Source organism: Podarcis erhardii (genome assembly GCF_964252035.2).
Source record: "Podarcis erhardii genome assembly, chromosome: 9".
NCBI classification, from domain to species: Eukaryota; Metazoa; Chordata; class Lepidosauria; order Squamata; family Lacertidae; genus Podarcis; species Podarcis erhardii.
The window spans coordinates 2588028-2611831 of record NC_138512.1 but is presented as its reverse complement, the minus strand read 5'-3'; the positions used below and the strand labels follow the sequence as shown (position 1 = coordinate 2611831).

General features: G+C 40.6%; 1 protein-coding gene across 4 annotated transcripts; it reads left to right on the top strand.

Moving 5' to 3' along the window:
* The first annotated feature begins 1004 nt into the window (after positions 1-1004).
* Positions 1005-22389, top strand: CHRNA5 (cholinergic receptor nicotinic alpha 5 subunit). 4 transcript variants are annotated; one of them, XM_081876372.1, is made up of 6 exons: positions 1005-1120; positions 9358-9509; positions 10833-10877; positions 16276-16385; positions 19008-19830; positions 20349-22389. In XM_081876372.1, the coding sequence occupies exons 1-6, from the start codon at positions 1018-1020 to the stop codon at positions 20508-20510; spliced, it is 1395 nt and encodes a 464-aa protein (XP_081732498.1). In that variant the 5' UTR covers positions 1005-1017; the 3' UTR covers positions 20511-22389. The 4 variants fall into 4 exon arrangements, with proteins under 4 accessions (XP_081732498.1, XP_081732497.1, XP_081732500.1 ...); XM_081876371.1 differs by having other exon boundaries at positions 19008-19839; XM_081876374.1 differs by having other exon boundaries at positions 19008-19709; positions 20349-20507.
* The last annotated feature ends 1415 nt before the right edge of the window (positions 22390-23804 follow it).

The window sequence follows — 23804 nt, the reverse complement described above, 5'->3', positions numbered from 1 at the left end:
AGGTACCACTGTATGTGCAAATAGACGAGTTGTTGTCTCACTTTTTTCTTGTAGATATACCCCTGCTTTAAGCTGTTTACACACTGTCTTCTCTTGTGTATCATTTACTACAAAGGTATACCTTAATTACATATTCTCAACATATTTTTAATTTTAATTCTCCTTATTCTACTTGTTAATTAATTGCAATTCTGTTACAATAGATTTTGGCAGCTTGATGACTCAGCTGTTTAGCACTGAAACGTTGGATTACCGGAACAACGTCTGAGCACCGAACCACTGCTATATCAAAAGTGGACTATTTATTACTGCACTTGCAATTGTTTAAGATAAAATCTAATTTGGGAAAGAGAAGAAAAGAGCACTGAACCACCAACATATTGCAAGTGAACTCTTTATTTACTGTGTTTGCTGTTAAGATAAAACTGATTTGGGAAAGAAACTTTTGCCATTTTTATGGATGTTTATTTTGTTTACAGACAGTTGCCTTGGTGATATATTATCTTGTGTAGATTGCAGTAGTCATTGTATCACCACCCCTCTGTTCACGTTTTATTGGTATTCCCTCCATTATAGCGGGTGGGACTAGATGACCCTTGGGGCTCCCTTACCTTCTCTTCCTTCATGCATATTCAGGGCTGCCATATGCCCGGATTTTCCAGGTCATTACCGGGATTTCTGGGGGGCGCTTTGGAGAAGTCAATGTAAGAATCGGGTTTTTTGGGGGGCGGGGTGTTCCTTAAAAAGCTCAACAACTTTCGGGGTGTCAAACCCAATAAAAATACCTAAGAAGGAGAGAAAGAAACGCGCAAGTAATTATTTAGGGGGGGGGTGTGCGCGTGCAAACTGTGCTTCTTTGGGGGGGGGATGCTGGGGATTCTCGCCGGAGGTCTTTCCGCCCGCAGATCTTTGCGCAGCGCGCCGCGGCCACTCGGGGCGGCGCCTCCTCCTCCTCCTCCTCCTCCTCTTTCTCCTCCTCTTTCTCCTCGGCCGCCGCCGCTCCGTCCTGGCCGAGGCATGGCGGGCTCCGGGCGCCGAAGCCTCCTCCTCCTGCTGCTGCTGCTGCTGCTCCTGCAGCTGCTGGCGGGGCCGGGCGGCGCGGGCGGAGCGCCTTCCCCGGGTAAGCGGGGCCCCGGCGGCGGGGCTGGCGGGCAGGCGGGAGGACTGGGGCCGGCGCGGGCGCTGCTCGGTCCGCACGACCTCGCCTTGGCCGTATTCCATCGGACGGGCGGGCGGGACCGGGGAATCCCTTCCGTCTCCCAGCTGCCGCCGCCGCACACGGGGCTCTTTTGGGCGCAGACCGCTCTCCCCCCCCCCCCCGGGGAAATAGTGGTGCCCAGTCGTGCCCTCGCGGGGGGGGGGTGATTTCAGAGCCCGCGGTAATACTGAAAACGGATAAAGTAACTTTTGTGTAAATGCGTGTTTCTGTTTTGTGGGATGGTGCTGGAACAAGTGCGCACCGTAATCGGGGCTGAATAGCCTCATCCTATATTTGTCCACTGGGAATGAAGCCATCCTGGCTTTCCAAAGGATTGAATCCCAGGTAAGGGCATTTCTCTATATGTCTGCTCAGAAGAAAACCGCGTTGAGTTCAAATGCTCCTTGCTCCCAAGTAAGTGGCTAGAGTATGCAGTGGGTTGGCAGCATTCATATCCCTTGGAATTATGACAAAAATGCAGAGATCTTTGTTGGTCCAATTATATTTTTAAAAGACTTCTGGGTCAATATGCACATAACTGCCGTAAATTGGTTGCTAACTTGTGAGAGGGAAGGAAGAGCATTTTGTACAGTTTCATATAATTCAAGCAATCCTCATGGGTCATTTTGCTCAGAATTATAATAAAGTAGGATTTTAGCAGGGGAGTATTTAACAAAGGTCCGTATAGTTAAAGCCATGGTTTTCCCAGTAGTGATGTATGGAAGTGAGAGCTGGACCATAAAGAAGGCTGATCGCTGAAGAATGGATGCTTTTGAATTCTGGTGCTGGAGGAGACTCTGGAGAGTCCCATGGACTGCAAGAAGATCCAACCTCTCCATTCTGAAGGAAATCAGCCCTGAGTGCTCACTGGAAGGACAGATCCTGAAGCTGAGGCTCCAATACTTTGGCCACCTCACGAGAAGAGAAGACTCCCTGGAAAAGACCCTGATGTTGGGGAAGATGGAGGGCACAAGGAGAAGGGGACGACAGAGGATGCTATGGTTGGACAGTGTTCTCGAAGCCACAAACATGAGTTTGACCAAACTGTGGGAGGCAATGGAAGACAGGAGTGCCTGGCGTGCTCTGGTCCAGGGGTCACAAAGAGTCGGACACGACTAAACGACTAAACAACAACAACATTTGACTTTTCCCTATCCATAACTGCCCCCACCCCCATTTTGGGCAGGGCAATTGCCTTGCACAGACTGGTCAATCTGACTTTTCTAGGCTAACTTTTACAGTGGGCTGTCCAGAAAAGATGCAGAAGTCTGTTTTTTGTCTTTACAAAAATGATGTTGGATGATGTTGGATACTGGAATTTAAAACTAATAGTTGAAGGTGGTTGTTTTGGTTGGGGATGAGAATCCTGCAGGCATTTAAGTGGATACAGGCTTGTGACATGTTATATGCTGAATGTTTCCTTGCTTTGGAGAGATTTCTGATGATTTAAGGCTTATTTGAAGGACAATTGAGGGCTTTGAACATTGGCATTGTAATCGTAGGGAGACAATGTGGAAGCATATTTGCAATTCTGTTCTGCAGAAAAAACTGATGATGCTGTGACTACACTTCATTCTGGTTTTTAGAATAGAATCATAGAATCATAGAGTTGGAAGAGACCACAAGGGCCATCGAGTCCAACCCCCTGCCAAGCAGGAAACACCTTCAGAGCACTCCTGACATATGGTTGTCAAGCCTCTGCTTAAAGACCTCCAAAGAAGGAGACTCCACCACACTCCTTGGCAGCAAATTTCACTGTCGAACAGCTCTCACTGTCAGGAAGTTCTTCCTAATTTTATTCATACATAATCCCTCTTACCTATTTTATTAATGTATGTTTATATATTGAACATTCTCTGCTCTCGTACATATTTATGTCCCTTCCTTTACCTTGTTAAACACAATCAAGCAAATTTGTTCTTATAAGCATATTGCTTTTTGCCCATCTTACACAATCATAATGGTACATTTGACTTATTTTCTTGCTTCCCTATACACATTTTGCTGCTACTGTTCTGATGCTGTTTCCTATACATTTATATGGGGCATGGGAATCTTCTTCAGGAGGTACACAGAATGGATCTCTAAATAACTAACCTTCCAGAAATAAGTAGAGCAGAAGTTAGTTTAGAAATGCACAATAAAGCAAAACAAAAATGTATGCAAAAACTGAAAGCATTAGGATTACAGTGGAAAGACTGGCTATAGAATCCTGTAGACTCCAGCTTGGTAAAAATTTTGTTTTATTGAATGTATTTGAACTGGCAGGTGTTCTTGCCAAGTAGATGGGAAAGGCATTTAATAAATAAAAAGAAAAATGAAGTATGCATTTTGAGTCATAATAGCTAAATTGCGGAAATGCAGTATTTAAGCTTCCTTTCTGTGTGAGGTGGTACGAAAATACTGTCTCAAAACTTTTGTTCAGTTTTAATGCTTGGTGTGATGTGAAGAAGAAAAATATTGAGAACATCAAGTTGAGCATTTTAACATTTTAATTTAAAAAATGCAAAGATAGGAGACTGAATATTGCAATGGAAGAAATGCAGTGATGCTTCTAGTCAAACTTCTGTTTCATGACATCAGTTACAACAATAGTATAAATCTGGTTGTTTGCCTTTGTCTTTCTGTTCCACATGAAGAGACAGTTGATCTAGACTGGTGCTTGGAGATGGAGACAGGCTGGATGTGCACCAGTAACGGAAGCTGAATCCTGAAAAGACGGGGTGCTCTGCCTTCCAGGTTCTTGAGTCTAGGAAGTGGGCAGACTGCCTGTTCTGGGTGGTTTTACTCCCCCGGAAGGAGTAGGTCCGTAGATTGGGGTTGCTTCTGGATTCATCATTGTCAGAGGCTGGGCGGGCCTATTTCAAGCTTTGTCTGGTTTGCCAGTAATGCCCCCCCCCTTTTGATAGAGATGACCTGGCCACTATATTTCATACTCTGCAGTAATCCAATCTGAAATTTTCTAGTGTGCTGTAAATGGGCTGCTCTTGAAGAGAACCTAGAAACTTCCATGGGTCCAAAATGAAGCCGCCCTAAATGACTTAATATTTGAAAAAACACACCTTTCCATACAGACTTGACCCTCTTGGGTGTTAAGACCAGCAGATGGGACTTTCTCATGAATACCTGTGTATAGGATTTCAACCTAATTCTGTAGCTATGAGGCAACAGGTGGGAGTTTTCTGCTTCTTGCTGAGCTGAATGGTGCTGAGGTCCTATGGCCTGATTACTGGATTTAGGCCCCAATCCCTGTTAACCATGAGTACAACCTCAGCCATAGGTATTGTCAAACTCGGTCCCACAGTGCATTGGATAATGAACTAGTTTGCATGGTGTTTTCCACTCGATAACAGTGATTTATCACATTTGGGGACAGGAAGGCTGTTAAAATGAGGTTGCAATCTCAGCATAAGCCCAGATGAACTCCGTAGAACATACAGTTGTACGTTGATTCTCAAACTTAATCCATTCCGGAAGTCTGTTCCAAAACCAAGGCGTGCTTTCCCATAGAAAGTAATGCAAAATGGATTAATCTGTTCCAGACTTTTAAAAACAACCCCTAAAACAGCAATTTAGCATGAATTTAACATGGTCTTTTACGAGACCATTGATCCATAAAATGAAAGCAATAAACAATGTACTGTAGTCACACAATCAATCAGTAGCTGAACTGGGTTCTACACAGTCACAAAAACAAAACAAAAAAGCCGCAAAAACACAAAATAGCAAAAACAGACCTCAGTGTGACACTCAAATCGGAAGCATAACATTCAAAACGGAGCACATTTGGCTTCCAAAAAAAGTCTGCAAAACACTAACTTCTGGGTTTGCGGTGTTTGGGTTCCAAGTTGTTTGAGTACCAAGGCATTTGAAACCAAGGTACCACTGTACTAGAACATCACAGAGAACTCTTCTGGAAATTCCATTTGTAAGGAATTGCTTTAAACTGGCATCGGATTGGTGTGTGTGCCAGTTAAGATTAAAAAGTAATGTGCACATAATCCTTGTTGCAGTACTGCAGAACTGCTTCATATATAACTGGCTCTGAAATGCGGTTTACAAACTGTTTGATTAAACCATAAGTGATTATGGTTCTCTACAGATGTTTATCCTCAAGCAAGAGTATTAAATGTTTTTGAGAAAGGAGATGCAGCTGCTAGTTTCAAATATGAATGCTTTTCTCCTGTGGTTTTCCTTGGATTGTCTTACGCTCTACTTCTAATAATGCAAATTTTTCAGTAGGCTGCAGAGAAATTAGAGCAAGAGGAGTGCTTATGTAACTCCCCAAATGAGAATGCTAATATGGATATGTTGGCAATGATCACTGTGAAAGCCAGTGGAGCTGGCAATACAATTCTGTCTAGCTGGCACTGGAAAATAGTTGTTTACAGTACAGTGCAGCTATAACGGATTACCGTATGTACCTGCACACAGGCCTTGCTGCGTTGGAGACTTGATTTTGCAACTCGCTAGGAGCCTGAAGGCTGTCCCTAATTTGCATATATATTTACATAAAATGACAATTTGCATTTATAAACTTCACAAAATAGACAAACTACAGTATGTGTGGCTATAATAGGAATACCTTACAGCCATCTTACTTTGCATCCTTCTTTCTTTTTTCATATAGTCTCCTTTGACCTCTTTGCCCCCATAACAATTGCCTTCTGGGCGCACTGATTAAAACTCAACAGCTTGGTATAGAAATGTTCATATGTATGTATGTATGTATGTATGTATGTATGTATGTCAGTCAGTCATTTTGGGGTTTAATCCCATGCACTGAATTCCCTATGAATTCCCTATGAATACATCTGAGTCAGCATGCACTGGATCAGTGTGTTTACTAAAATTTAGGCATGATTTCAGCACCTCTTAACAGATGGCTGGTGAAATTCACAAGGAGACCTTTCTAAAGCTTGCCTGTATGACAGCCGACCACAGCATTATTGCTATTGCCAGACAGCTTGCAAGGCCACAACTTGAATAATTGTCCTTACATTAATGTCTACAAAATGCCAACTGCTTTCCAAATAATTCAGAAGGGAACATTTCTCTGCTCTGTTAAGCTCTTAATCTGAGATTGCCACTGCGCAGAGGGGAAGGAAAGCTATAACAGCCACCAGCGTATTGAATAATACAGGAGGACTATGGATGGAAGATGCAGCGTGTCAGGGTAAATATGGAAACCATGGAAAGGGAGGAGGGGAAGTCACCAGAGAAACAATTTACATTTTATGTTAAAACATGTTAAGATTGTGTGTGTGTGTGTGTGAGAGAGAGAGAGAGAGAGAGAGAGAAATTAATAATATTTTTTATTTTTTAAAAAAGGCATAAATATACAACCCAATTGCATTCCTTGTAACAACCAGGTACAATTTATATTTCCCACTGGTTCATTGCTAAGCTTGCAAGATGTTGTTGTTTTATCATTTATACCCTGCCCATCTGGTTGGGCCACCCCAGCTACTCTGGAAGGCCTCTAATGCATGTAGAAACAAAATAAAACATCAGCATTAAAAAATTCCCAATCTAGGGCTGCATTCATACGTCTTCTAAAAGTTGTGCAATTCTTTATCTCCTTGGCATCTGAGGTAGCATCTGCTGATGTTTACCTATAATTTCTGTTTTCAGCATCAAAGTTTTATAGCTTTTTGAACACTGCCATTGTGGTAAATTTAGTATATGAGCCAAATTTAGCAGAATATTGTGGTGTCAGCACCCACATTTTCTGCATCTACTACTGCTGTTGGCTTTCTCAAATTGCTTCAGGTTGCATAACGTGATTTTTCAGCCAGGGTGGTGGCAGTGGTGAGGAAGCTAATATTTCATGGAAACTATCAGATTTATATACAGTGTTACCTTGAAAGTTGAACGGAATCCGTTCCGGAAGTCCATTCAACTTCGAAAACGTTCAGAAACCAAAGTTCCTGCAGCCAGTCGGAAGCCACGTCAGATGTTCAGGTTCCAAAGAACGTTCGCAAACCAGAACACTCACTTCTGGGTTTGCAGCTTTCAGGAGATAATACGTCCGAGTACCAAGGCGTTTGGGATCCAAGGTACGACTATACAAACAATAGCGTGGATTTCTCTGTTTTCTCTCAGTTTTTCCAGGTATATTTCAATAAATGGTGTGTAGTACAGACTATGGAGCATTGTTGTAAATAAAAATATGCCCTTTCCCCTTATGGGGTATCCAAGAGCCCATTGAGAGTCCTTACATAGGTTCCCTATTGGTAGGAGAAAATAACAGAGGCCAACCAGAGAATATTGAGAAGCAAAGCAGCTAGTAAGCTTGATCTTTATTGATCTGTTGCAACAGGGTGCTCCCCTCACATGCAGGAAAAGAGGAGGACCCAGAAAAATGCTGTGCAAGGGCTTATAAAGACTTTTGAAATTCCCATTCTCTAGATGAAGACCACGCCCAGAAACATTATGCATACATCACAGAAGTGGTGTAACCTAAGACCACCCCTCAGATACATCCCAGAAAAGGCGGTCTAAAGCAGAACATTTGCATGTTGTTTTTCTCCTGTCGCAGTTTATTTCCTGCCTGGCAAGTTACTTGATTGGATTGCCTGGGGAGCCTGGCCAGTCTTTTGTAATGATAAATACTTATTTCCTGGGCCAGGTCACAGGCTCGCACCCTATTCATATCTTAAATGTGTCCTTAAGACAGGATTTGTGAGGAAAGAGACAATGGGGAGACTTTTCCAGTTTGACCTTGCAGAGAAAACATTTGGTCAGTTTAGGAATCAAAATGGTTCCAGGTTGGCCTTCCTGTGCTGATCCATGTATGTGCGGTTATGAACATTACCATATATCTAAGACCATAAAATTCCTATCACATTATCATAGACAAAAATTGATAATGTGTGAAATTCAAATGGTTGAAGTGAGAGTAAAATATTTTCATGACAGAACAGCTGTTAGTTACAGGGGTAACTGGTCAGCATTACACTTGAACCAATGTTATCATTAATCAAAGTCAGCTGTATCAAGTCCACTTCTAACTATGGTTGCCAATTTTTCTTTGGTGCTAACTGTGGTTAGCAAAAACGCTACTGCCTCCATAAGGCTGACCATAGCTACATCCAAAACCGAAAGAGAGAGCGAATGTCCATGCAAACCGGGAGGTGTCAACCCACACCTCCAAACTATAGTTAGCGAAGTGTTACTTTTCCTTGCAGTGTGGTTTACATGGAGGAGAATGAAACAGCCCACAGGATGGTTAACAGGGTATGTGGGGTCATAATCTATGGCCACAAATGCAATGCACTTCCCAATCTGTAAATACCCTTCTTACGGAACTCCCACGTAAATGGGAGATTGCCTGTACTTGCCCTTCTCATCCACTGAATTGTTGTGCCTTCTCTGGAGAAGGAAAAACTTAAACACGATGCAGAGTTCCCCAAAAATAGACCAGTGGCAATTGTATTTCACCCAGCAGAGCTTTACTGCTACTGAAGGCAGATGAGCATAATGGTCACAAATCCAGTACATTCAGGATTGGCACATTCCATAAACAATCCAGTTGCAGCACTTACAAAAACTTAAAACAAGACTAAACCATAACACTAAGCATGCTATGTACAGAGCACCACACCAGAAGGAAGAGAGATAGAAAGTAAGAAAGACCCATGCTCCTTCTGGCCTATATCAGCATGACCTTAACAGAAAGAGATAAGAGAACCAGTTTACATCAGCTGTACTTAGCTTCTCTGAAGGTATAACCCAAACATCATGAAGCTACTTTCACACAGAGAAGCTTCCAGAAACCTATTGAATGAATTTGAATAGGAAAGATCTCTACACATTAGATCAATACTTTCTGCACCAAGAAATGTAAACCGACATGACTATCATGCCCATTTTTACCTTATTTGTATTAAGTCATAAGTCAAATTTGAAAAAGCATAAATTGTTGCTTCTTCTTTCCTCCTATACAGGCAATTCCCTGTTTACACGGGTTGTGTTCCATGTCATCGTGCGTGTCAGTGGAGCGGGTGTAAGCCTACCCCGTTCCAGCCCTTTCCAGGGCCAAAAACGGCGCGCACGTCCGTGGTCACGTGCCAATCGAGCACGTGCAAAATGGTTGCCATCTGTATACAAAGTAGGAGAATTGTAATGTTTGTGTGACCTCTTTTCCATCTGTACAGGTATGTCTGAGCCTTCCTTTATTGCTAAAAGTGAAGACCGTCTGTTTAAATACTTATTTGAAGATTATGAAAGATGGGTTCGCCCAGTAGAGCGTCTGAACGACACAATCAAAGTGAAGTTTGGCCTTGCAATTTCCCAGTTAGTCGATGTGGTACGTTGGAAACTTCTGCCGTTTGCTCTTTAAATAGGCATGGTAGCGTAAAGGAGTTGCTTGTCAGAAGCACATAGTCTGAACAGCACCCCTGGCTTTTTAACAGAGCCTCTTCTCCTCATAAAGAGGATGTCATAACTCCACACAGGGTGTTGGGGTTGCAAAAGTTGTACGTGTATTATTGGTCACTTGCTGTTGAGAGGATAGGAGGAAGGAACCATGCATTCATGTGCTATCTGTTCACACAGGCCTGGTTTGCATGTTATAAAAAGCCAGAGTTTGCTTTAAAACATAGTTTAATCATGAATATGCCTTTTGCTTATCTTGTAGCTCTTGTAGCTCATACAAGCCATACTATGCCTTGTTGTGTTGTCTAAATCCAGTCAATGGTTTATTTGTTTCAAATAAACAATGAACTGTAAGCTATAAATAAACCAGCATTATTATCTCAGGTTATTTCTGACTTACCGCTTGGTAAGCCTGGGTTTGGATGGCATGTCAAGCAATAGTATGGCTTCTTTGAGCTGCGCAGGAGAGGAGACGCTGTGCAGGAGCCTGTGCACGAAGGGAGAGGGATGGTCACCATCCAGCCCTGGTTGAAGAGGAGCTTGCTTATTCTGCCATGTATCTGAGGCCTCTGTGTGTAGACATAAGTGGGAGAGTTCCGGCACCTCTTTTTTAAAAAGAAGAATAGCACTGTATGAGATGATTCTCTCAAACAATTATCTTCAAAGGAACTGCTAACTTGATTTCTTGTAGCTGCCAGACTTTCTTTTGCACAAAAATGGAATAACTTAAATGATATGTCTCTCGAGTTGTGGTATAAAAACTTACTGAACCTCACTACTGCTGAAAAGATAGCCCACAAGATTCATGTGATGCAAGGGTAAGAACCAGTAGAACAATTGGGACTTTTATCTTATGTTTAAAACAATGACCTGCAGGACTTCTTACCTGCACCTAAAAAAAACCCCTGTCCTAAATAATATATTAGTTCAATAAACCTATGTAGAATTATACTTACCATTATTATATAAGTATTTCTCTGATGACTTTCCATACTCTTGTGTTGAAAAATTTAAAAAAAGTTTTTGAAAAGGAAAGAAAAACTTTCCAGCCAATAATAAATAGATTAAAGTTCCTCCAATGCCCCAGAGCAACCACAACATAGTGTTAGTCTGGGGCATTTTGGGAAATTCAGGTGTCAGCCTGGAGCCTGCCCTGGTGAGAGCTGTAGAATATATACCATATGTTAATTGACCGCTGTCTGGAAGTGAGAGAAGTGTACTGTCATTCATATAAAATGCTTTTTTCTCTCAATAGGATGAGAAAAATCAGCTGATGACAACAAATGTTTGGTTGAAGCAGGTGAGTAGTATATTAGGAAAAAGTTTGGACTGTAAAAAGGAAAGAACAAAATACAATTCATAAAATTAAAGTGGAAGACCAAGAGATAGATAATCCGAAAGGAATTAGAAAAGGTTTTGTGGACTTTTACAGACATTTGTATAAAAGAAAAGAAAGAGGTAATATAAAGAAAATAGAAGATTTTCTAAAAGGAAAAGAGGTGCAGAAAATACCGACGGATCAAAAAGATAGACTGAATGAGACAATTGAAATAGAAGAAATTAATAGTGCAATAAAAGAATTAAAAAGTGGAAAGACACCAGGGCCTGACGGATTTAGTGCAAGATATTATAAAGAATTGAAAAACACCCTGCTTGTACCGTTGAAGGAAGTGATGAACAATATTTTAAAGAAAAAGGAAATACCGGAAACTTGGAAAGAAGCCTATATCACTTTTATCCCAAAACAAGATTCGGACTTGACTCAAGTTAAAAATTATAGGCCTATTTCGCTTTTGAATAATGATTATAAATTGTTTTCAAATATATTAGCAAGAAGGATGAAAAAAGTATTAAATGAAATGATACATAAGGATCAAGCAGGTTTTCTTCCTGGCAGGCAGATGAAAGATAATATAAGAAGCATAATTAATATAATGGAATATCTAACTGTCAGGAATGATAAACAGGCTATGTTAATCTTTGTTGATGCTGAAAAGGCTTTTGATAATATTTCATGGGAATTTATGTTGAAAAATTTAGAAATGATGGATATGGGTCAATCTTTCCTAAATTGTATTAAGGCGATATATTCAGAACAAAGAGCAAAATTAATAGTTAACAATGTGACAACAGAAAATATTGCAATAACTAAAGGTACAAGACAAGGGTGTCCTCTTTCACCGTTGTTATTCATTTCTGTTCTGGAAGTCTTTCTAAGGTCAATAAGAAGCAATGAACAAATAAAAGGTATAGCAGTTGGTCGTAATGAATCTAAGGTAAAAGCTTTTGCCAATGACTTCGTGATTACGGTTGAAGATCCCATAAATACAGTGACAGAAGTGTTAAAAGAAATAGAACAGTTTGGTCAGGTGGCTGGATTTAAATTAAATAAGAAAAAAACTAAAATAATTGCAAAAAATATGGATCAAGAAACAATTGAAAAAATGCAGCGACAAATAGAGATAGAAGTGGTTAAGAAAGTTAAATATTTAGGAATTTGGATAACCCCCAAGAGTAATGATCTATTTCAAAATAACTATGTTCTCTTGGAAATTTATGAAGGGAAACTTAAAAGAAATGGGAGTGGGACGGGATTTTGAGAATGGAATTGACGCAATATACTCAGAACAAAAGGCTAAATTGATAGTTAACAATGTGGTTACAGAAGAGTTCAAAATCGAAAAAGGAACACGACAAGGCTGCCCGATTTCCCCTCTGTTATTTATTTCGGTTCTGGAGGTGCTCTTGAATATGATCAGAGGGGACCGGTTGGTGGAAGGGATTCAGGTCGGAGCGAAACAATATAAACTTAAATCTTTTGCAGATGACCTAGTTTTGACCCTGCAGGAGCCAGAATCTAGTACAAAAAGAGTATTACAATTGATTCAAGACTTTGGTCGGGTGGCGGGATTTAAATTAAATAAACAGAAAACCAAGGTGTTGGGAAAAAAATTGACAGATACAGAGTCAGAACGGTTTCAGAGAGAGACAGAACTAACTGTGGTTAAAAAAGTAAAGTACCTAGGGCTAAACATAACAGCAAAAAATCTGAGTCTATTTAAGGATAACTATGAAAAATGTTGGTCTGAAATTAAAAGAGACTTGGACAGTTGGACAAAATTAAAACTTTCTTTGTTAGGCCGAATTGCTGCTATTAAGATGAATGTATTGCCAAAGATGTTGTTTTTATTCCAAACATTACAGATTGTGGACAAGACGGAGTGCTTCCGGAAGTGGCAGAGAGATATTTCTAAATTTGTCTGGCAGGGCAAAAAGCCCAGAATTAAGTTTAAGATATTAACTGATGTGAAAGAAAGAGGGGGCTTTGCCCTGCCAGACTTAAAGTTGTACTATGAAGCCGCAGCTTTCTGCTGGCTAAAAGACTGGCTACTTCTCGAAGACACTGATGTACTGGATCTGGAAGGTTTTAACAATGCTTTTGGTTGGCATGCATACTTATGGTATGACAAGGTTAAGATCAATAAGGCCTTTAAGAACCATATTGTCAGGAAAGCAGTATTTAATGTCTGGACAAAATACAAAGACTTATTGGAAAACAAAACTCCAAGGTGGCTTTCACCTCTGGAAGCTAAGGCCCGAAAAAGACCCAATATGGAGGCCAAATGGCCAAAATATTGGGAAATATTAGAAAAAGATGGAAACAATTGGAAATTGCAGAGTTTGGAGAAAATGAAGGATAAAGTGCGAGACTGGTTACACTATGCTCAGATTAAAGAAGTTTTTAAAAATGATAAAAAGTTAGGATTCCAGGTGGAGAAATCGAAGTTGGAAACAGAACTGTTAGAACCTAAAACTAAGGTACTTTCAAGAATGTATAACTTGCTGTTAAAATGGAATACACAAGATGAAATGGTTAAATCGGCTATGATAAAGTGGGCACAGGATATTGGGCATAACATTATGTTTGAGGACTGGGAAAGGTTGTGGACCACTGGGCTGAACTTCACTGCATGTAATGCTTTGAAGGAAAATGTTATGAAAATGATATATAGATGGTACATGACCCCAGTTAAACTTGCCAAGATATACCATTCGTCTGATAATAAATGTTGGAAATGTAAAGAAAATGAAGGAACATTCTTTCACCTCTGGTGGACCTGCCCTAAGGTGAAGGCCTTCTGGGAAATGATATATAATGAACTGAAAAATGTATTTAAGTGTACCTTTACTAAGAAACCAGAGGCCTTCCTTCTGGGTATTGTCGGCCAGAAGGTGTTAAAGAAGGACAGAACATTTTTTTTATATGCAACAACGGCAGCAAGGATACTCATCGCCAAGAACTGGAAAACTCAAGATCTACCCACCTTGGAAGAGTGGCAGATGCAACTGATGGACTATATGGAACTGGCCGAGATGACTGGCAGAATCCGAGACCTGGGAGAGGAGAGGGTTGAAGAAGACTGGAAAACTTTTAAGATTTATTTAAATAAATATTGTAATTTGGTTGAATGTTAAGAAAGGATGCTAGATCATAAATAATTGTGCACCACTAAGTTAGATGGAACTAAGATGATAAGTAAGCTGAGGATAAATTATAAACCTATTGGAGAATTAATAGACTATAGTTAAAGGAGTGTGATACAAGATTGCAAACAAGATGATAAATTGTGGGCAAGAATTGACAATGATGCACATGGGAGCGGGAGATGTGAGGGAGTCCTATGAAGTTAAGAAAGTATGTTATGATAGATGTTACATTGTTCTTTATCTTTGAATCTATGTTTAAAAACCTCAATAAAATATATATTTAAAAAATAAAAAAAACAAAATAACTATGTTTCAACATGGAATAAGATTAAGAGAGATCTGGAGGTGTGGGGAAGGTTATCATTTTGTGGAAGAATTGCAACGATAAAAATGAATGTGTTACCAAAGATGTTTTTGTTTCAAACAATTCCGATAATCAAAGGGGCGGCAATATTCAAAGAATGGCAAAGAATAATTTCAAGGTATATCTGGCAGGGTAAGAAGCCGAGAATAAAATTTAAGTTATTGACTGATGCAAAAGAAAGAGGAGGCTTCGCCCTGCCAGACTTGAAATTATATTATGAAGCGTCATGCCTCTGTTGGTTGAAAGAATGGATGAAATTAGAAAATACTGAATTGTTAGATTTGGAAGGTTTCGATAACAGATTTGGATGGCACGCATATCTATGGTATGATAAGAAACGTATGCATAAGGGTTTTGAAAACCACATTATCAGAAGATCTCTCATTGAAGTTTGGGATAGGTACAAAAATGTATTGGAGCCAAAAATCCCATACTGGTTATCTCCATTGGAGGTGATAAGTGTGAAGAAGATCAATATGAGGGGGGATTGGGTAACATATGGGAGTTTAATAGTGAAAGTAGGAAGTAAATGGAAAATGAAACCATATGAAGAGGTAAAAGAATATGTTAATGATTGGCTGCACTATTTTCAAATTAATGAAATGTTTAACAAGGATATGAGAGAAAGAGGTTTTTCGGATAAGGAATCAAAATTCCAGCGGGAAATATTAAATAATGAAATAAAAAGGCTTGCCAAAATGTATAAATTACTATTAGAATGGTATACAAAAGATGAGGAGGTGAAATCAGTTATGATTGACTGGGCCAAAGATTTTGGATATAATATACAACTAGATGATTGGATAAAACTGTGGAAAGAAGATATGAGGTTTACCGCATGCACTACAATAAAAGGAAAGGTGATGAAGATGATTTATAGATGGTACGTAACACCAGTGAAATTAGCAAAGATGTATAAAATAAGTAATAAATGTTGGAAATGTAAAGAGAAAGAAGGAACGTTTTATCATATGTGGTGGGAATGTAAAAAAGTAAATGGCTTCTGGGAAATGATATATAATGAATTGAAAAAAATGTTGAAATATACATTTGTTAAGAAACCAGACGCTTTTTTACTAGGAATAATAGGAAACGAAATTAATAAGAAAGAAAGAAAGTTGTTTTTATATGCGGTGACAGCAGCAAGAATATTGATGGCCCAGAAATGGAAACAGGAAGAACTACCTATGATTGAATAATGGAGAACGAAATTGATGGATTACGCAGAACTTGATAAACTAACAGGAAGGATTCGAGATTGACGTGACCAGAGATTCACAGAAGACTGGACTAAATTTACAGAATATATGCAAAAATTATGTGATGATCAGATAACGTTTGTATGTTTTCAAGAAGTTTTGTGAAAATGATATTTAGAAATATTGTTAAAAATAAGGTCAAAAGAAAAATAGTATTTTAGTGCAATAATGATTTAAGAAATGTGGAAGAAGTACGGTAATTAAAACGGAGGATTGTCAGACAAGCTGAGGGAAGTAAAAAAAAGAGAATGTTGGTGATAAATAAGATGTTTTGACTCTATAATTTTATATTGGAAAAAGAATAAAAATTATTATAAAAAAGGGGAAAAAAGGAAAAAGTTTGGACTGTAACCATGATGTTGGGAGGAATGTTGATCTATACCGTTCGGTTGCGACTGAGCTGTATTATTCAGTGTAAACTCAAATAACCAAGTTGCTACAGCGGTGATGAAATCCTATGCACACTATTCTGGGAATAAATCCCGTTGAATTCAGTGGTGCTTATTTCTGAATAGACCTGTATATAATTGCACTGTAAAGTAAATAAATTAGTTTATCAATTAATATTATCTTTACTCTCTTTGTAGGAATGGATTGATGTAAAACTGAAGTGGGACCCTAAAGATTATGCTGGAATAACATCTATCCGTGTCCCTTCAGATTCTATATGGATCCCAGATATTGTTTTGTATGACAAGTAAGTATTTAATGTTTTTTAACACAATTCTTACCGTTCCAAAAATTAAAGAGAGAAATAATTTGAATAAGTTGTATTTTGAAATTTGTAGAGCTGAGAGCATCTTTTTTCCTGAAATGATATATTTGGCACGATAGCATGGCATTCATGCAGAATTTTCAAATGAGAGTATTAGTTTCAAACCATGAAATATATTATGTTTGCTGGAGAGATGTATTTTCTTCAGTTATGTGTGCTGTGTGGTGAAAGAGACATTCCACAGAACACTACCTGAGAGATTTGCATCTCACTAAATGGCAGCCTCATGGTCTTTGTTAGATAAAAGAAGTAAAAAGTAAAAGGGACCCTTTAGCCATTCATTTTGTAAGAGCAAAAGCGGAGTGTTATAAGAGATAGTGAAATGCAAGCAGAACAGTAGTTATAATAATAATAATAATTTATTATTTATACTCCGCCCATCTGGATGGCTCCCCCCAGCCACTCTGGGCGGCTTCCAACAAAACACTAAAATACTATAACCTATTAAACATTAAAAGCTTCCCTAAACAGGACTGCCTTTAGATGTCTTCTAAAAGTTTGATAGTTATTTTTCTCTTTGACATCTGGTGGGAGGGCATTCCACAGGGCGGGTGCCACTACCAAGAAGGCCCTCTGCCTGGTTCCCTGTAACTTGCAGCGAGGGAACCGCCAGAAGGCCCTCGGCGCTGGACCTCAGTGTCTGGGCTGAACGATGGGGGTGGAGACGCTCCTTCAGGTATACTGGACTGAGGCCGTTTAGGGCTTTAAAGGTGAGCACCAACACTTTGAATTGTGCTCGGATACGTACTGGGAGCCAGTGTAGATCTTTCAAGACTGGTGTTATATGGTTTCGGCGGCTGCTCCCAGTCACCAGTCTAGCTGTCGCATTCTGGATTAGTTGTACTTTCTGGGTCACCTTCAAAGGTATCCCCACATAGAGCGCATTGCAGTAGTCCAAGCGAGAGCATGCACCACTTTGGTGAGACAGTCCGCAGGCAGGTAGGGTCTCAGCCTGCGTACCAGATGGAGCTGATAAACAGCTGCCCTGGACACAGAATTGACCTGTACCTCCATGGACAGCTGTGAGTCCAAAATGACTCCCAGGCTGCACACCTGGTCCTTCAGGGGCACAGTTACCCCATTCAGGACCAGGGAGTCTTCCACACCTGCCCGCCTCCTGTCCCCCCAAAACAGTACTTCTGTCTTGTCAGGATTCAACCTCAACCTTGCCAGGTCAAGTCCTCCATCCATGATCAAGTCATGGATGGCCGTAGTCTTATGAATCATTGACCTGGCATTGCACAGCAGCACCTTCAGATCATGTGGGTATCCCTTGCTGATTCTAATATCCATCCGGTCAGGACCAGACCTGGAGGCAGGGATAGTCCTCAGACAGCGACTAAACCTGCCTCCTCGGTAATGACATGGTCTGGTCTTAGCGTAACTCCTCCTCCTACCCATGATCACTGAGATCGGTTGTCCCAGTGCATCCCACCCCCCAATGGGACCCACTCCCTGGCAGCCCTGATCCCTCCCCTTAGGAACAAAATAAAACCTTTAAAAGAAACCAAAAAACCCCAAACAAACCACAATAAAACAATACAAACAAAAAACTGTAAAAAGCCCAACCAAACATCCACCCCCCACATACAAAAAATTCAAAAGGGAAAAAGAAAATTTTAAAACATTTTAAAAAGAACTCTGTGGCCCTCCGAGTCCTCCTGGACAGCAGCAGCAGCAGCCGCAGCAGCCGTCCTTGTGAGGCCTGTCAGGCCCCGCCCTGGGCCAGGTGGTGAGTGGCAGGAGCGGGGCCCTCAGGTACTTACTACAGGTTTAAGCTGAGGAAGGAGTCACTCCTTGAAATAGGTGTCTTCAGAAAGTTTTGGAGCTCAGCTTTCCTCTGTGTGCTGGAAATGCTGCCACATATAAACTGCAGAGCTTTGCGTGCCACCTTAGCAGCCATAGCATATGGGGGCCTCCAAAGTAGTCTCAGGACTGATCAGGCCGCTTAGAGTCCTAGAACTAACTCTTACATGAATTTGCAGGAAAGAATAAAAGACCTTTATTATGGATCTTGACATTCATAACCTTCAGCATAACTTGGTATAAATCAATTAAATATATTACAAACAAACAAAGAATGGGTGCAATCGTTCTTCAAACAAATCTTTAGCTTGCAGAAAGCCCATTTAGCAGACCACTTTTAATACAGCAAATGCCTTGCTTGTTGATTTCAAACCAAATATAAGAACCATTCCTTCTTTGCAGTCTCTGAATGTGCATGGGTTCTTGAGCTAGAGTTTTGGGTGACTCCCTGTCTCCATTCCCCATTTGCCCACATCAAAGGGTATTTCTTCTGCCTTTCTCATCAGTTCTCAATAGCAAGGGCTTCAAGGTAACTATAGTCTTGCTGGATTGTTAGTGTGCATTGTTTGTTGTTTTCAAACAAAATACAAAAAACCATTTATTTTGACCTCGTTCTGTACTGGGTGCCACTGTTAAGAGCGTCACATAAACATCTGAAAATAACCAAGGAAAATGTTTGAGGAAAATAACCTCAGCATGTTACATTTTTAAATAACTTTTCATTGAATATTTTTTCAGTGCAGATGGTCGTTTTGAAGGAACATCTACAAAAACAGTAGTGAAACACGATGGCACAATTGCTTGGACTCCTCCAGCAAATTACAAAAGTTCCTGCACCATAGATGTCACTTACTTTCCATTTGACCGCCAGAACTGCTCCATGAAGTTTGGATCCTGGACGTATGATGGCTCACAAGTTGACATAATTCTAGTGGATGATGAAGTAGACAAGAGAGATTTCTTTGATAATGGAGAATGGGAAATAGTAATGGCAACAGGAATCAGAGGGAACAGAACTGATGGGTGTTGCTGGTATCCCTTTATTACCTACTCATTTATAATTAGACGCTTGCCTCTCTTTTATACACTGTTCCTTATTATTCCCTGCATAGGGTTGTCCTTCTTAACCGTCCTTGTCTTTTACCTTCCGTCTTACGAAGGTGAGAAAATTTCTTTGTGCACATCAGTTCTGGTTTCCTTAACTGTCTTTCTGCTTGTCATTGAAGAGATCATACCGTCCTCTTCCAAAGTTATACCTCTTATCGGCGAGTACTTGGTATTCACGATGATATTTGTTACATTATCCATTGTAATAACTGTCTTTGCTATTAACGTTCACCATCGGTCCTCGTCTACGCACAATGCAATGGCACCTTGGGTCCGCAGGATATTCCTTCACAAACTTCCAAAACTGCTTTGTATGAGAAGCCACATCGACAGGTATTTCACTCAGGAGGGGGATGCCACCAATGCGGATGGCGCTGAGGCATCTCGGATTACCTTGGAAGCAGCCCTAAATTCTATCCGATATATTACAAGGCACATTGTCAAGGAGAACGAAGTACGTGAGGTGTGTGTATTAGTTAACGCTGCAGTCAACTCTTGAGGCTGGCAGTCTGGAACAGCCGCATGTGCAGTTGGGGAGTTAATCATAAGTAAAATCCTTGCCTGCTCCTTTCAAATATATCCTGCACTGTAGATATCTCATATTTTCAGACACCATGATCTCTAATACAAGTAACAAGGCAACTTTTGCATGAGAATAATTTCAAAGGTGAAAATGAACACTTTCAGAGATAATGCAGAAATCCTTATTTAAAATGTTACGCCTTTGTGGTGCAACAAATAGGCTTCCTGCCCCATTTTAAATCATATGTGGCTATTCCTGAGCCACCATTTCATTATGATATAAAGGGAGCCACAATAAGTTATGTTTGGGGCAATTTAATTTTGCATCTAGCCCGATAAGAGAGACAGTAGGGTTTGTGCCATTATTATTACTCTTTAGTTGTAGTGTGTATACAAATATTCTGGAGTGCATTTCAGAAAAGGTACTGATTTTCTTTCTTCTCTCTCTAGGTTGTTGAAGACTGGAAATTTATAGCTCAGGTGCTTGATCGTGTGTTCTTATGGACGTTCCTTCTGGTTTCAGTTATTGGATCACTGGCTCTATTTATTCCTGTAATTCATAAGTGGGCAAACATAATAGTCCCAGTCCATATTGGAAGCACCAACAAATAAGTGTGTGGGGAGGACAAAATTGTACCAATCTTTCTAGAAATATTAATCTTAGAGGTAGTAGTAGTGAAATTATCTGGCACATTTTAATCTACAGTTCTGAAATCTTGGAAGGTGCGGGTTGGAGTTGATGCTTATGTTTAAGCATGGACCTCTTAGGACATACGCATTTCCCCCCCTGAAGTGTTAGTTCGTTGCTTTCCTATTAGAGCTCACTGGTATGCCATTGCTGCCTTGATGTGCCCTAAAACCACCTGTGGAATAAGTGAGGGGCAAGGACACTCCAAATGTAAATACTAATAATAATCACTTTTAAGACCTGCTAGCTGCCATCTGCCAGCATTGGAAGGCTACTTCATCAAGCGGAACGAGATCCAGCTGCTCAGCCCTTGCCTAAGAAGAGTTGGGAGGGAGCTGCTGCCAGGTGTATCACCTGGGAGGAACAAGGACAAGGAGAAGAAGTTCTCTCTGAACAATCCTGATCCCACCCCACATGGGTGCCATGTTCTCTTCCGCTCCTGTATTGTGTTTTGTAAGCCACATTGAGAGAGGCAGGATATATGAATAATTCAAAACATTTTAAGCCTTAGTAATCCCGTGCAAGGCTTCGGTAAGACAGGACACTATTATAATCCTCAAACGGGGGCTGAGAGTGGGTGGCTTAAAGTAATCTAGTGAGTTTGTGATCTGAAACTGGCCTGTTCATAGCTCATATTCTTAGCCACAATCTGTATTTATTGTGGTTTCGTGCTTTCACCTAGCTCCAACATACCTTTCTGCAGGGCTTCTGTTGGCCTATGATCCTTTATCTGCCAGGTCTCCACCACAGCTAATATTCTCTAGAGCCTATTCTAATGTCCACTGCTTGTTTGGACACAGAGCACAACACAGCAGGGTCCCAAGATGTAGGCCTAGGGAACCTTCATACCCTGAAGAGCCAAAGGAATTCATTTTGCAACAGATTCTGAATATGAAACTGGGTGGGGGGGGATGCTAGCATATATTTACTTTTGTGTAAGTATTTGGGACAGGGTGGGTGGAGAAGAGAATGAAGCACATGAGAGCCACAAGGTCTCAATCTGATTTAGCGTGAGGCTTCTGTTATTTTCAGTTCTACAACACACACGGAAATGTTCAAGTATAAACAAGTTAATGTTTCATCGGTGGATTGCCTTAGAAGACTGGGAAATGTTGGGCTACCTAACAAAATGCATTTCTCCCCTCGTTCTCAATTTTTAATACTTTTTGGGGGGCTGTAGACTTTCGTGTGGAAAATGAATATACAGGCTAATGGAGCAGCAGCTATTTCTGCAATCATGAGGTGTTTTTTTATTATAGAAGGTGACTTAGAATCATAAGTTGTAAAGTTGGAAGGGACCCTGAGGGTCATCTAGTCCAACCCCTGCAATGCAGGTATCTTAAGACTTATCTGTGATATGGTGGCTAACAAGTTATTTTCCTACATGCATGGGCACACTCCACTGTTCTTATGGAGAAAAACATGTTGTGTAAACGGGTCTTAAATTTAACATCCTAACGAATATCAAATACTGAAATTAAAAAGTCTCTGAACATTTGCATGTTATGTCAGAAAAAGAAGAAGACTGTAATGCTGTTTAAAATCACTTTAGAGATACGGTATAAAGTAGGAAACCCATATCAACCATGGGCTGCAGTCTGTTAAAAATTCATATTTGTGTTTGGCATAAGATAGTGGTCCTTGATGGTTTTGTCTTCTGAGCAGAGGAGAGTTATTAAAGTATCTGGATGAGTCCAGTTTTTAAAGTGTTTTTAAAAAGAATTTCCAAGTTTGCCAGCTACGCTAATGCACTTTGGGAGAAATCTTATACTAATGATAATAAACTAAATATTGCATTTGGTACTCATTAGTGACATCTGAGGGACATGGGTGACGCTGTGGTGCAAACCACTGAGCCTCTTGGGCTTGCTGATCAGAAGGTTGGCAGTTCAAATTCCTGCAACGGGATGAGCTTCAGTTGTTCAGTCCCTGCTCCTGCCAACCTAGCAGTTCGAAAGCACATCAAAGTGCAAGTAGATAAATAGGTACCACTCTGGAGGGAAGGTAAATGGTGTTTCTGTGCACTGCTCTGGTTTCGCCAGAAGTGGCTTAGTCATGCTGGCCACGTGACCTGGAAAAACTGTCTGCGGACAAACGCCGGCTCCCTCAGCCAGTAAAGTGAGATGAGCGTCACAATCCCAGAGTCGTTTGCAACTGGACTTAACGGCCAGGGGTCCTTTATCTGAAACATGTTTATATCTGACTTAAAATCTATGTTGTATAATGCATTTTTACCATGCAATGAAGGGTTAATTAAGTATTCTTAATTTATTAAGAACCCTACACAGCATATGCTTTTATACACTCTCATTCCTTTGCCACCCTTTGCTTCTCTCATAGTAATTTGTTTGCTTTTTATGTAAACAGTTGATATTATTTGTTCTTAGCAGGGAGGTCATTTTATGTTGCAGAGGGACACAGGTGGTGCTGTGGTCTAAACCGCTGAGCCTCTTGGGCTTGCTAATCGGAAGGTCAGCGGTTCGAATCTACACAACAGGTGAGCTCCCATTGCTCTGTGCCCAGCTTCTGCCAACCTAGCAGTTCAAAAGTATACCAGTGCAAGTAGATAAATAGGTACTGCTGTGGTGGGAAGATAAACAGCGCTTCCGTGTACTCTGGCTTCAGTCACGGTGTCCCATTGAGCCAAAAGCGCTTTAGTCATGCTGGCCACATGACAACATCTCCCTCTGCCTGAAGCGAGATGAGCGCCACACCCCATAGTCACCTTTGACTGGACTTAACTGTCCAGGGGTCCTTTATCTTTTACCTATTTTAACATTTCATATTCCTTTTCATTTAATGCTCAGCCTCTTTGAGTCAGGAAGTTCAAAGCTGCACCCAGCTTTCATATTGTTTATTCTGTTAACAGGTTGGGCACTGATTTCCTTTTGGGTGAAGACAGAGACAAAGTAGATACTGAGCAGTCCCACCTTCTCTCTATGACCCAATAGCATTTATCCATCTTCTCCATGCAGAGGGCCTACCACTTGCTTGTTCCTCTTGCTTTGAACGTAGCCGAAGAAACCTTTCCAAATTATTTTTAACTTGCAAGCCTGAGCTCATTCTAAGCCAGGCATCTCCAAACTTGGCCCTCCAGATGTTTTGGAGCTACAACTCCCATCATCCCTAGCCAGTGGTCAGGGATGATGGGAATTGTAGTCCCAAAACATCTGGAGGACTGAGTTTGGGGATGCCTGTTCTAAGCTTTAGTCCACCTG

Coding starts and splice junctions, on each gene's coding strand:
- CHRNA5 (XM_081876371.1), top strand. CDS start 1,018: ATGGCGGGCTCCGGGCGCCGAAGCCTCCTCCTCCTGCTGCTGCTGCTG. Junction 1,121..9,357: donor GGGCGGAGCGCCTTCCCCGG/GTAAGCGGGGCC, acceptor CCATCTGTACAG/GTATGTCTGAGCCTTCCTTT. Junction 16,386..19,007: donor GATATTGTTTTGTATGACAA/GTAAGTATTTAA, acceptor ATATTTTTTCAG/TGCAGATGGTCGTTTTGAAG.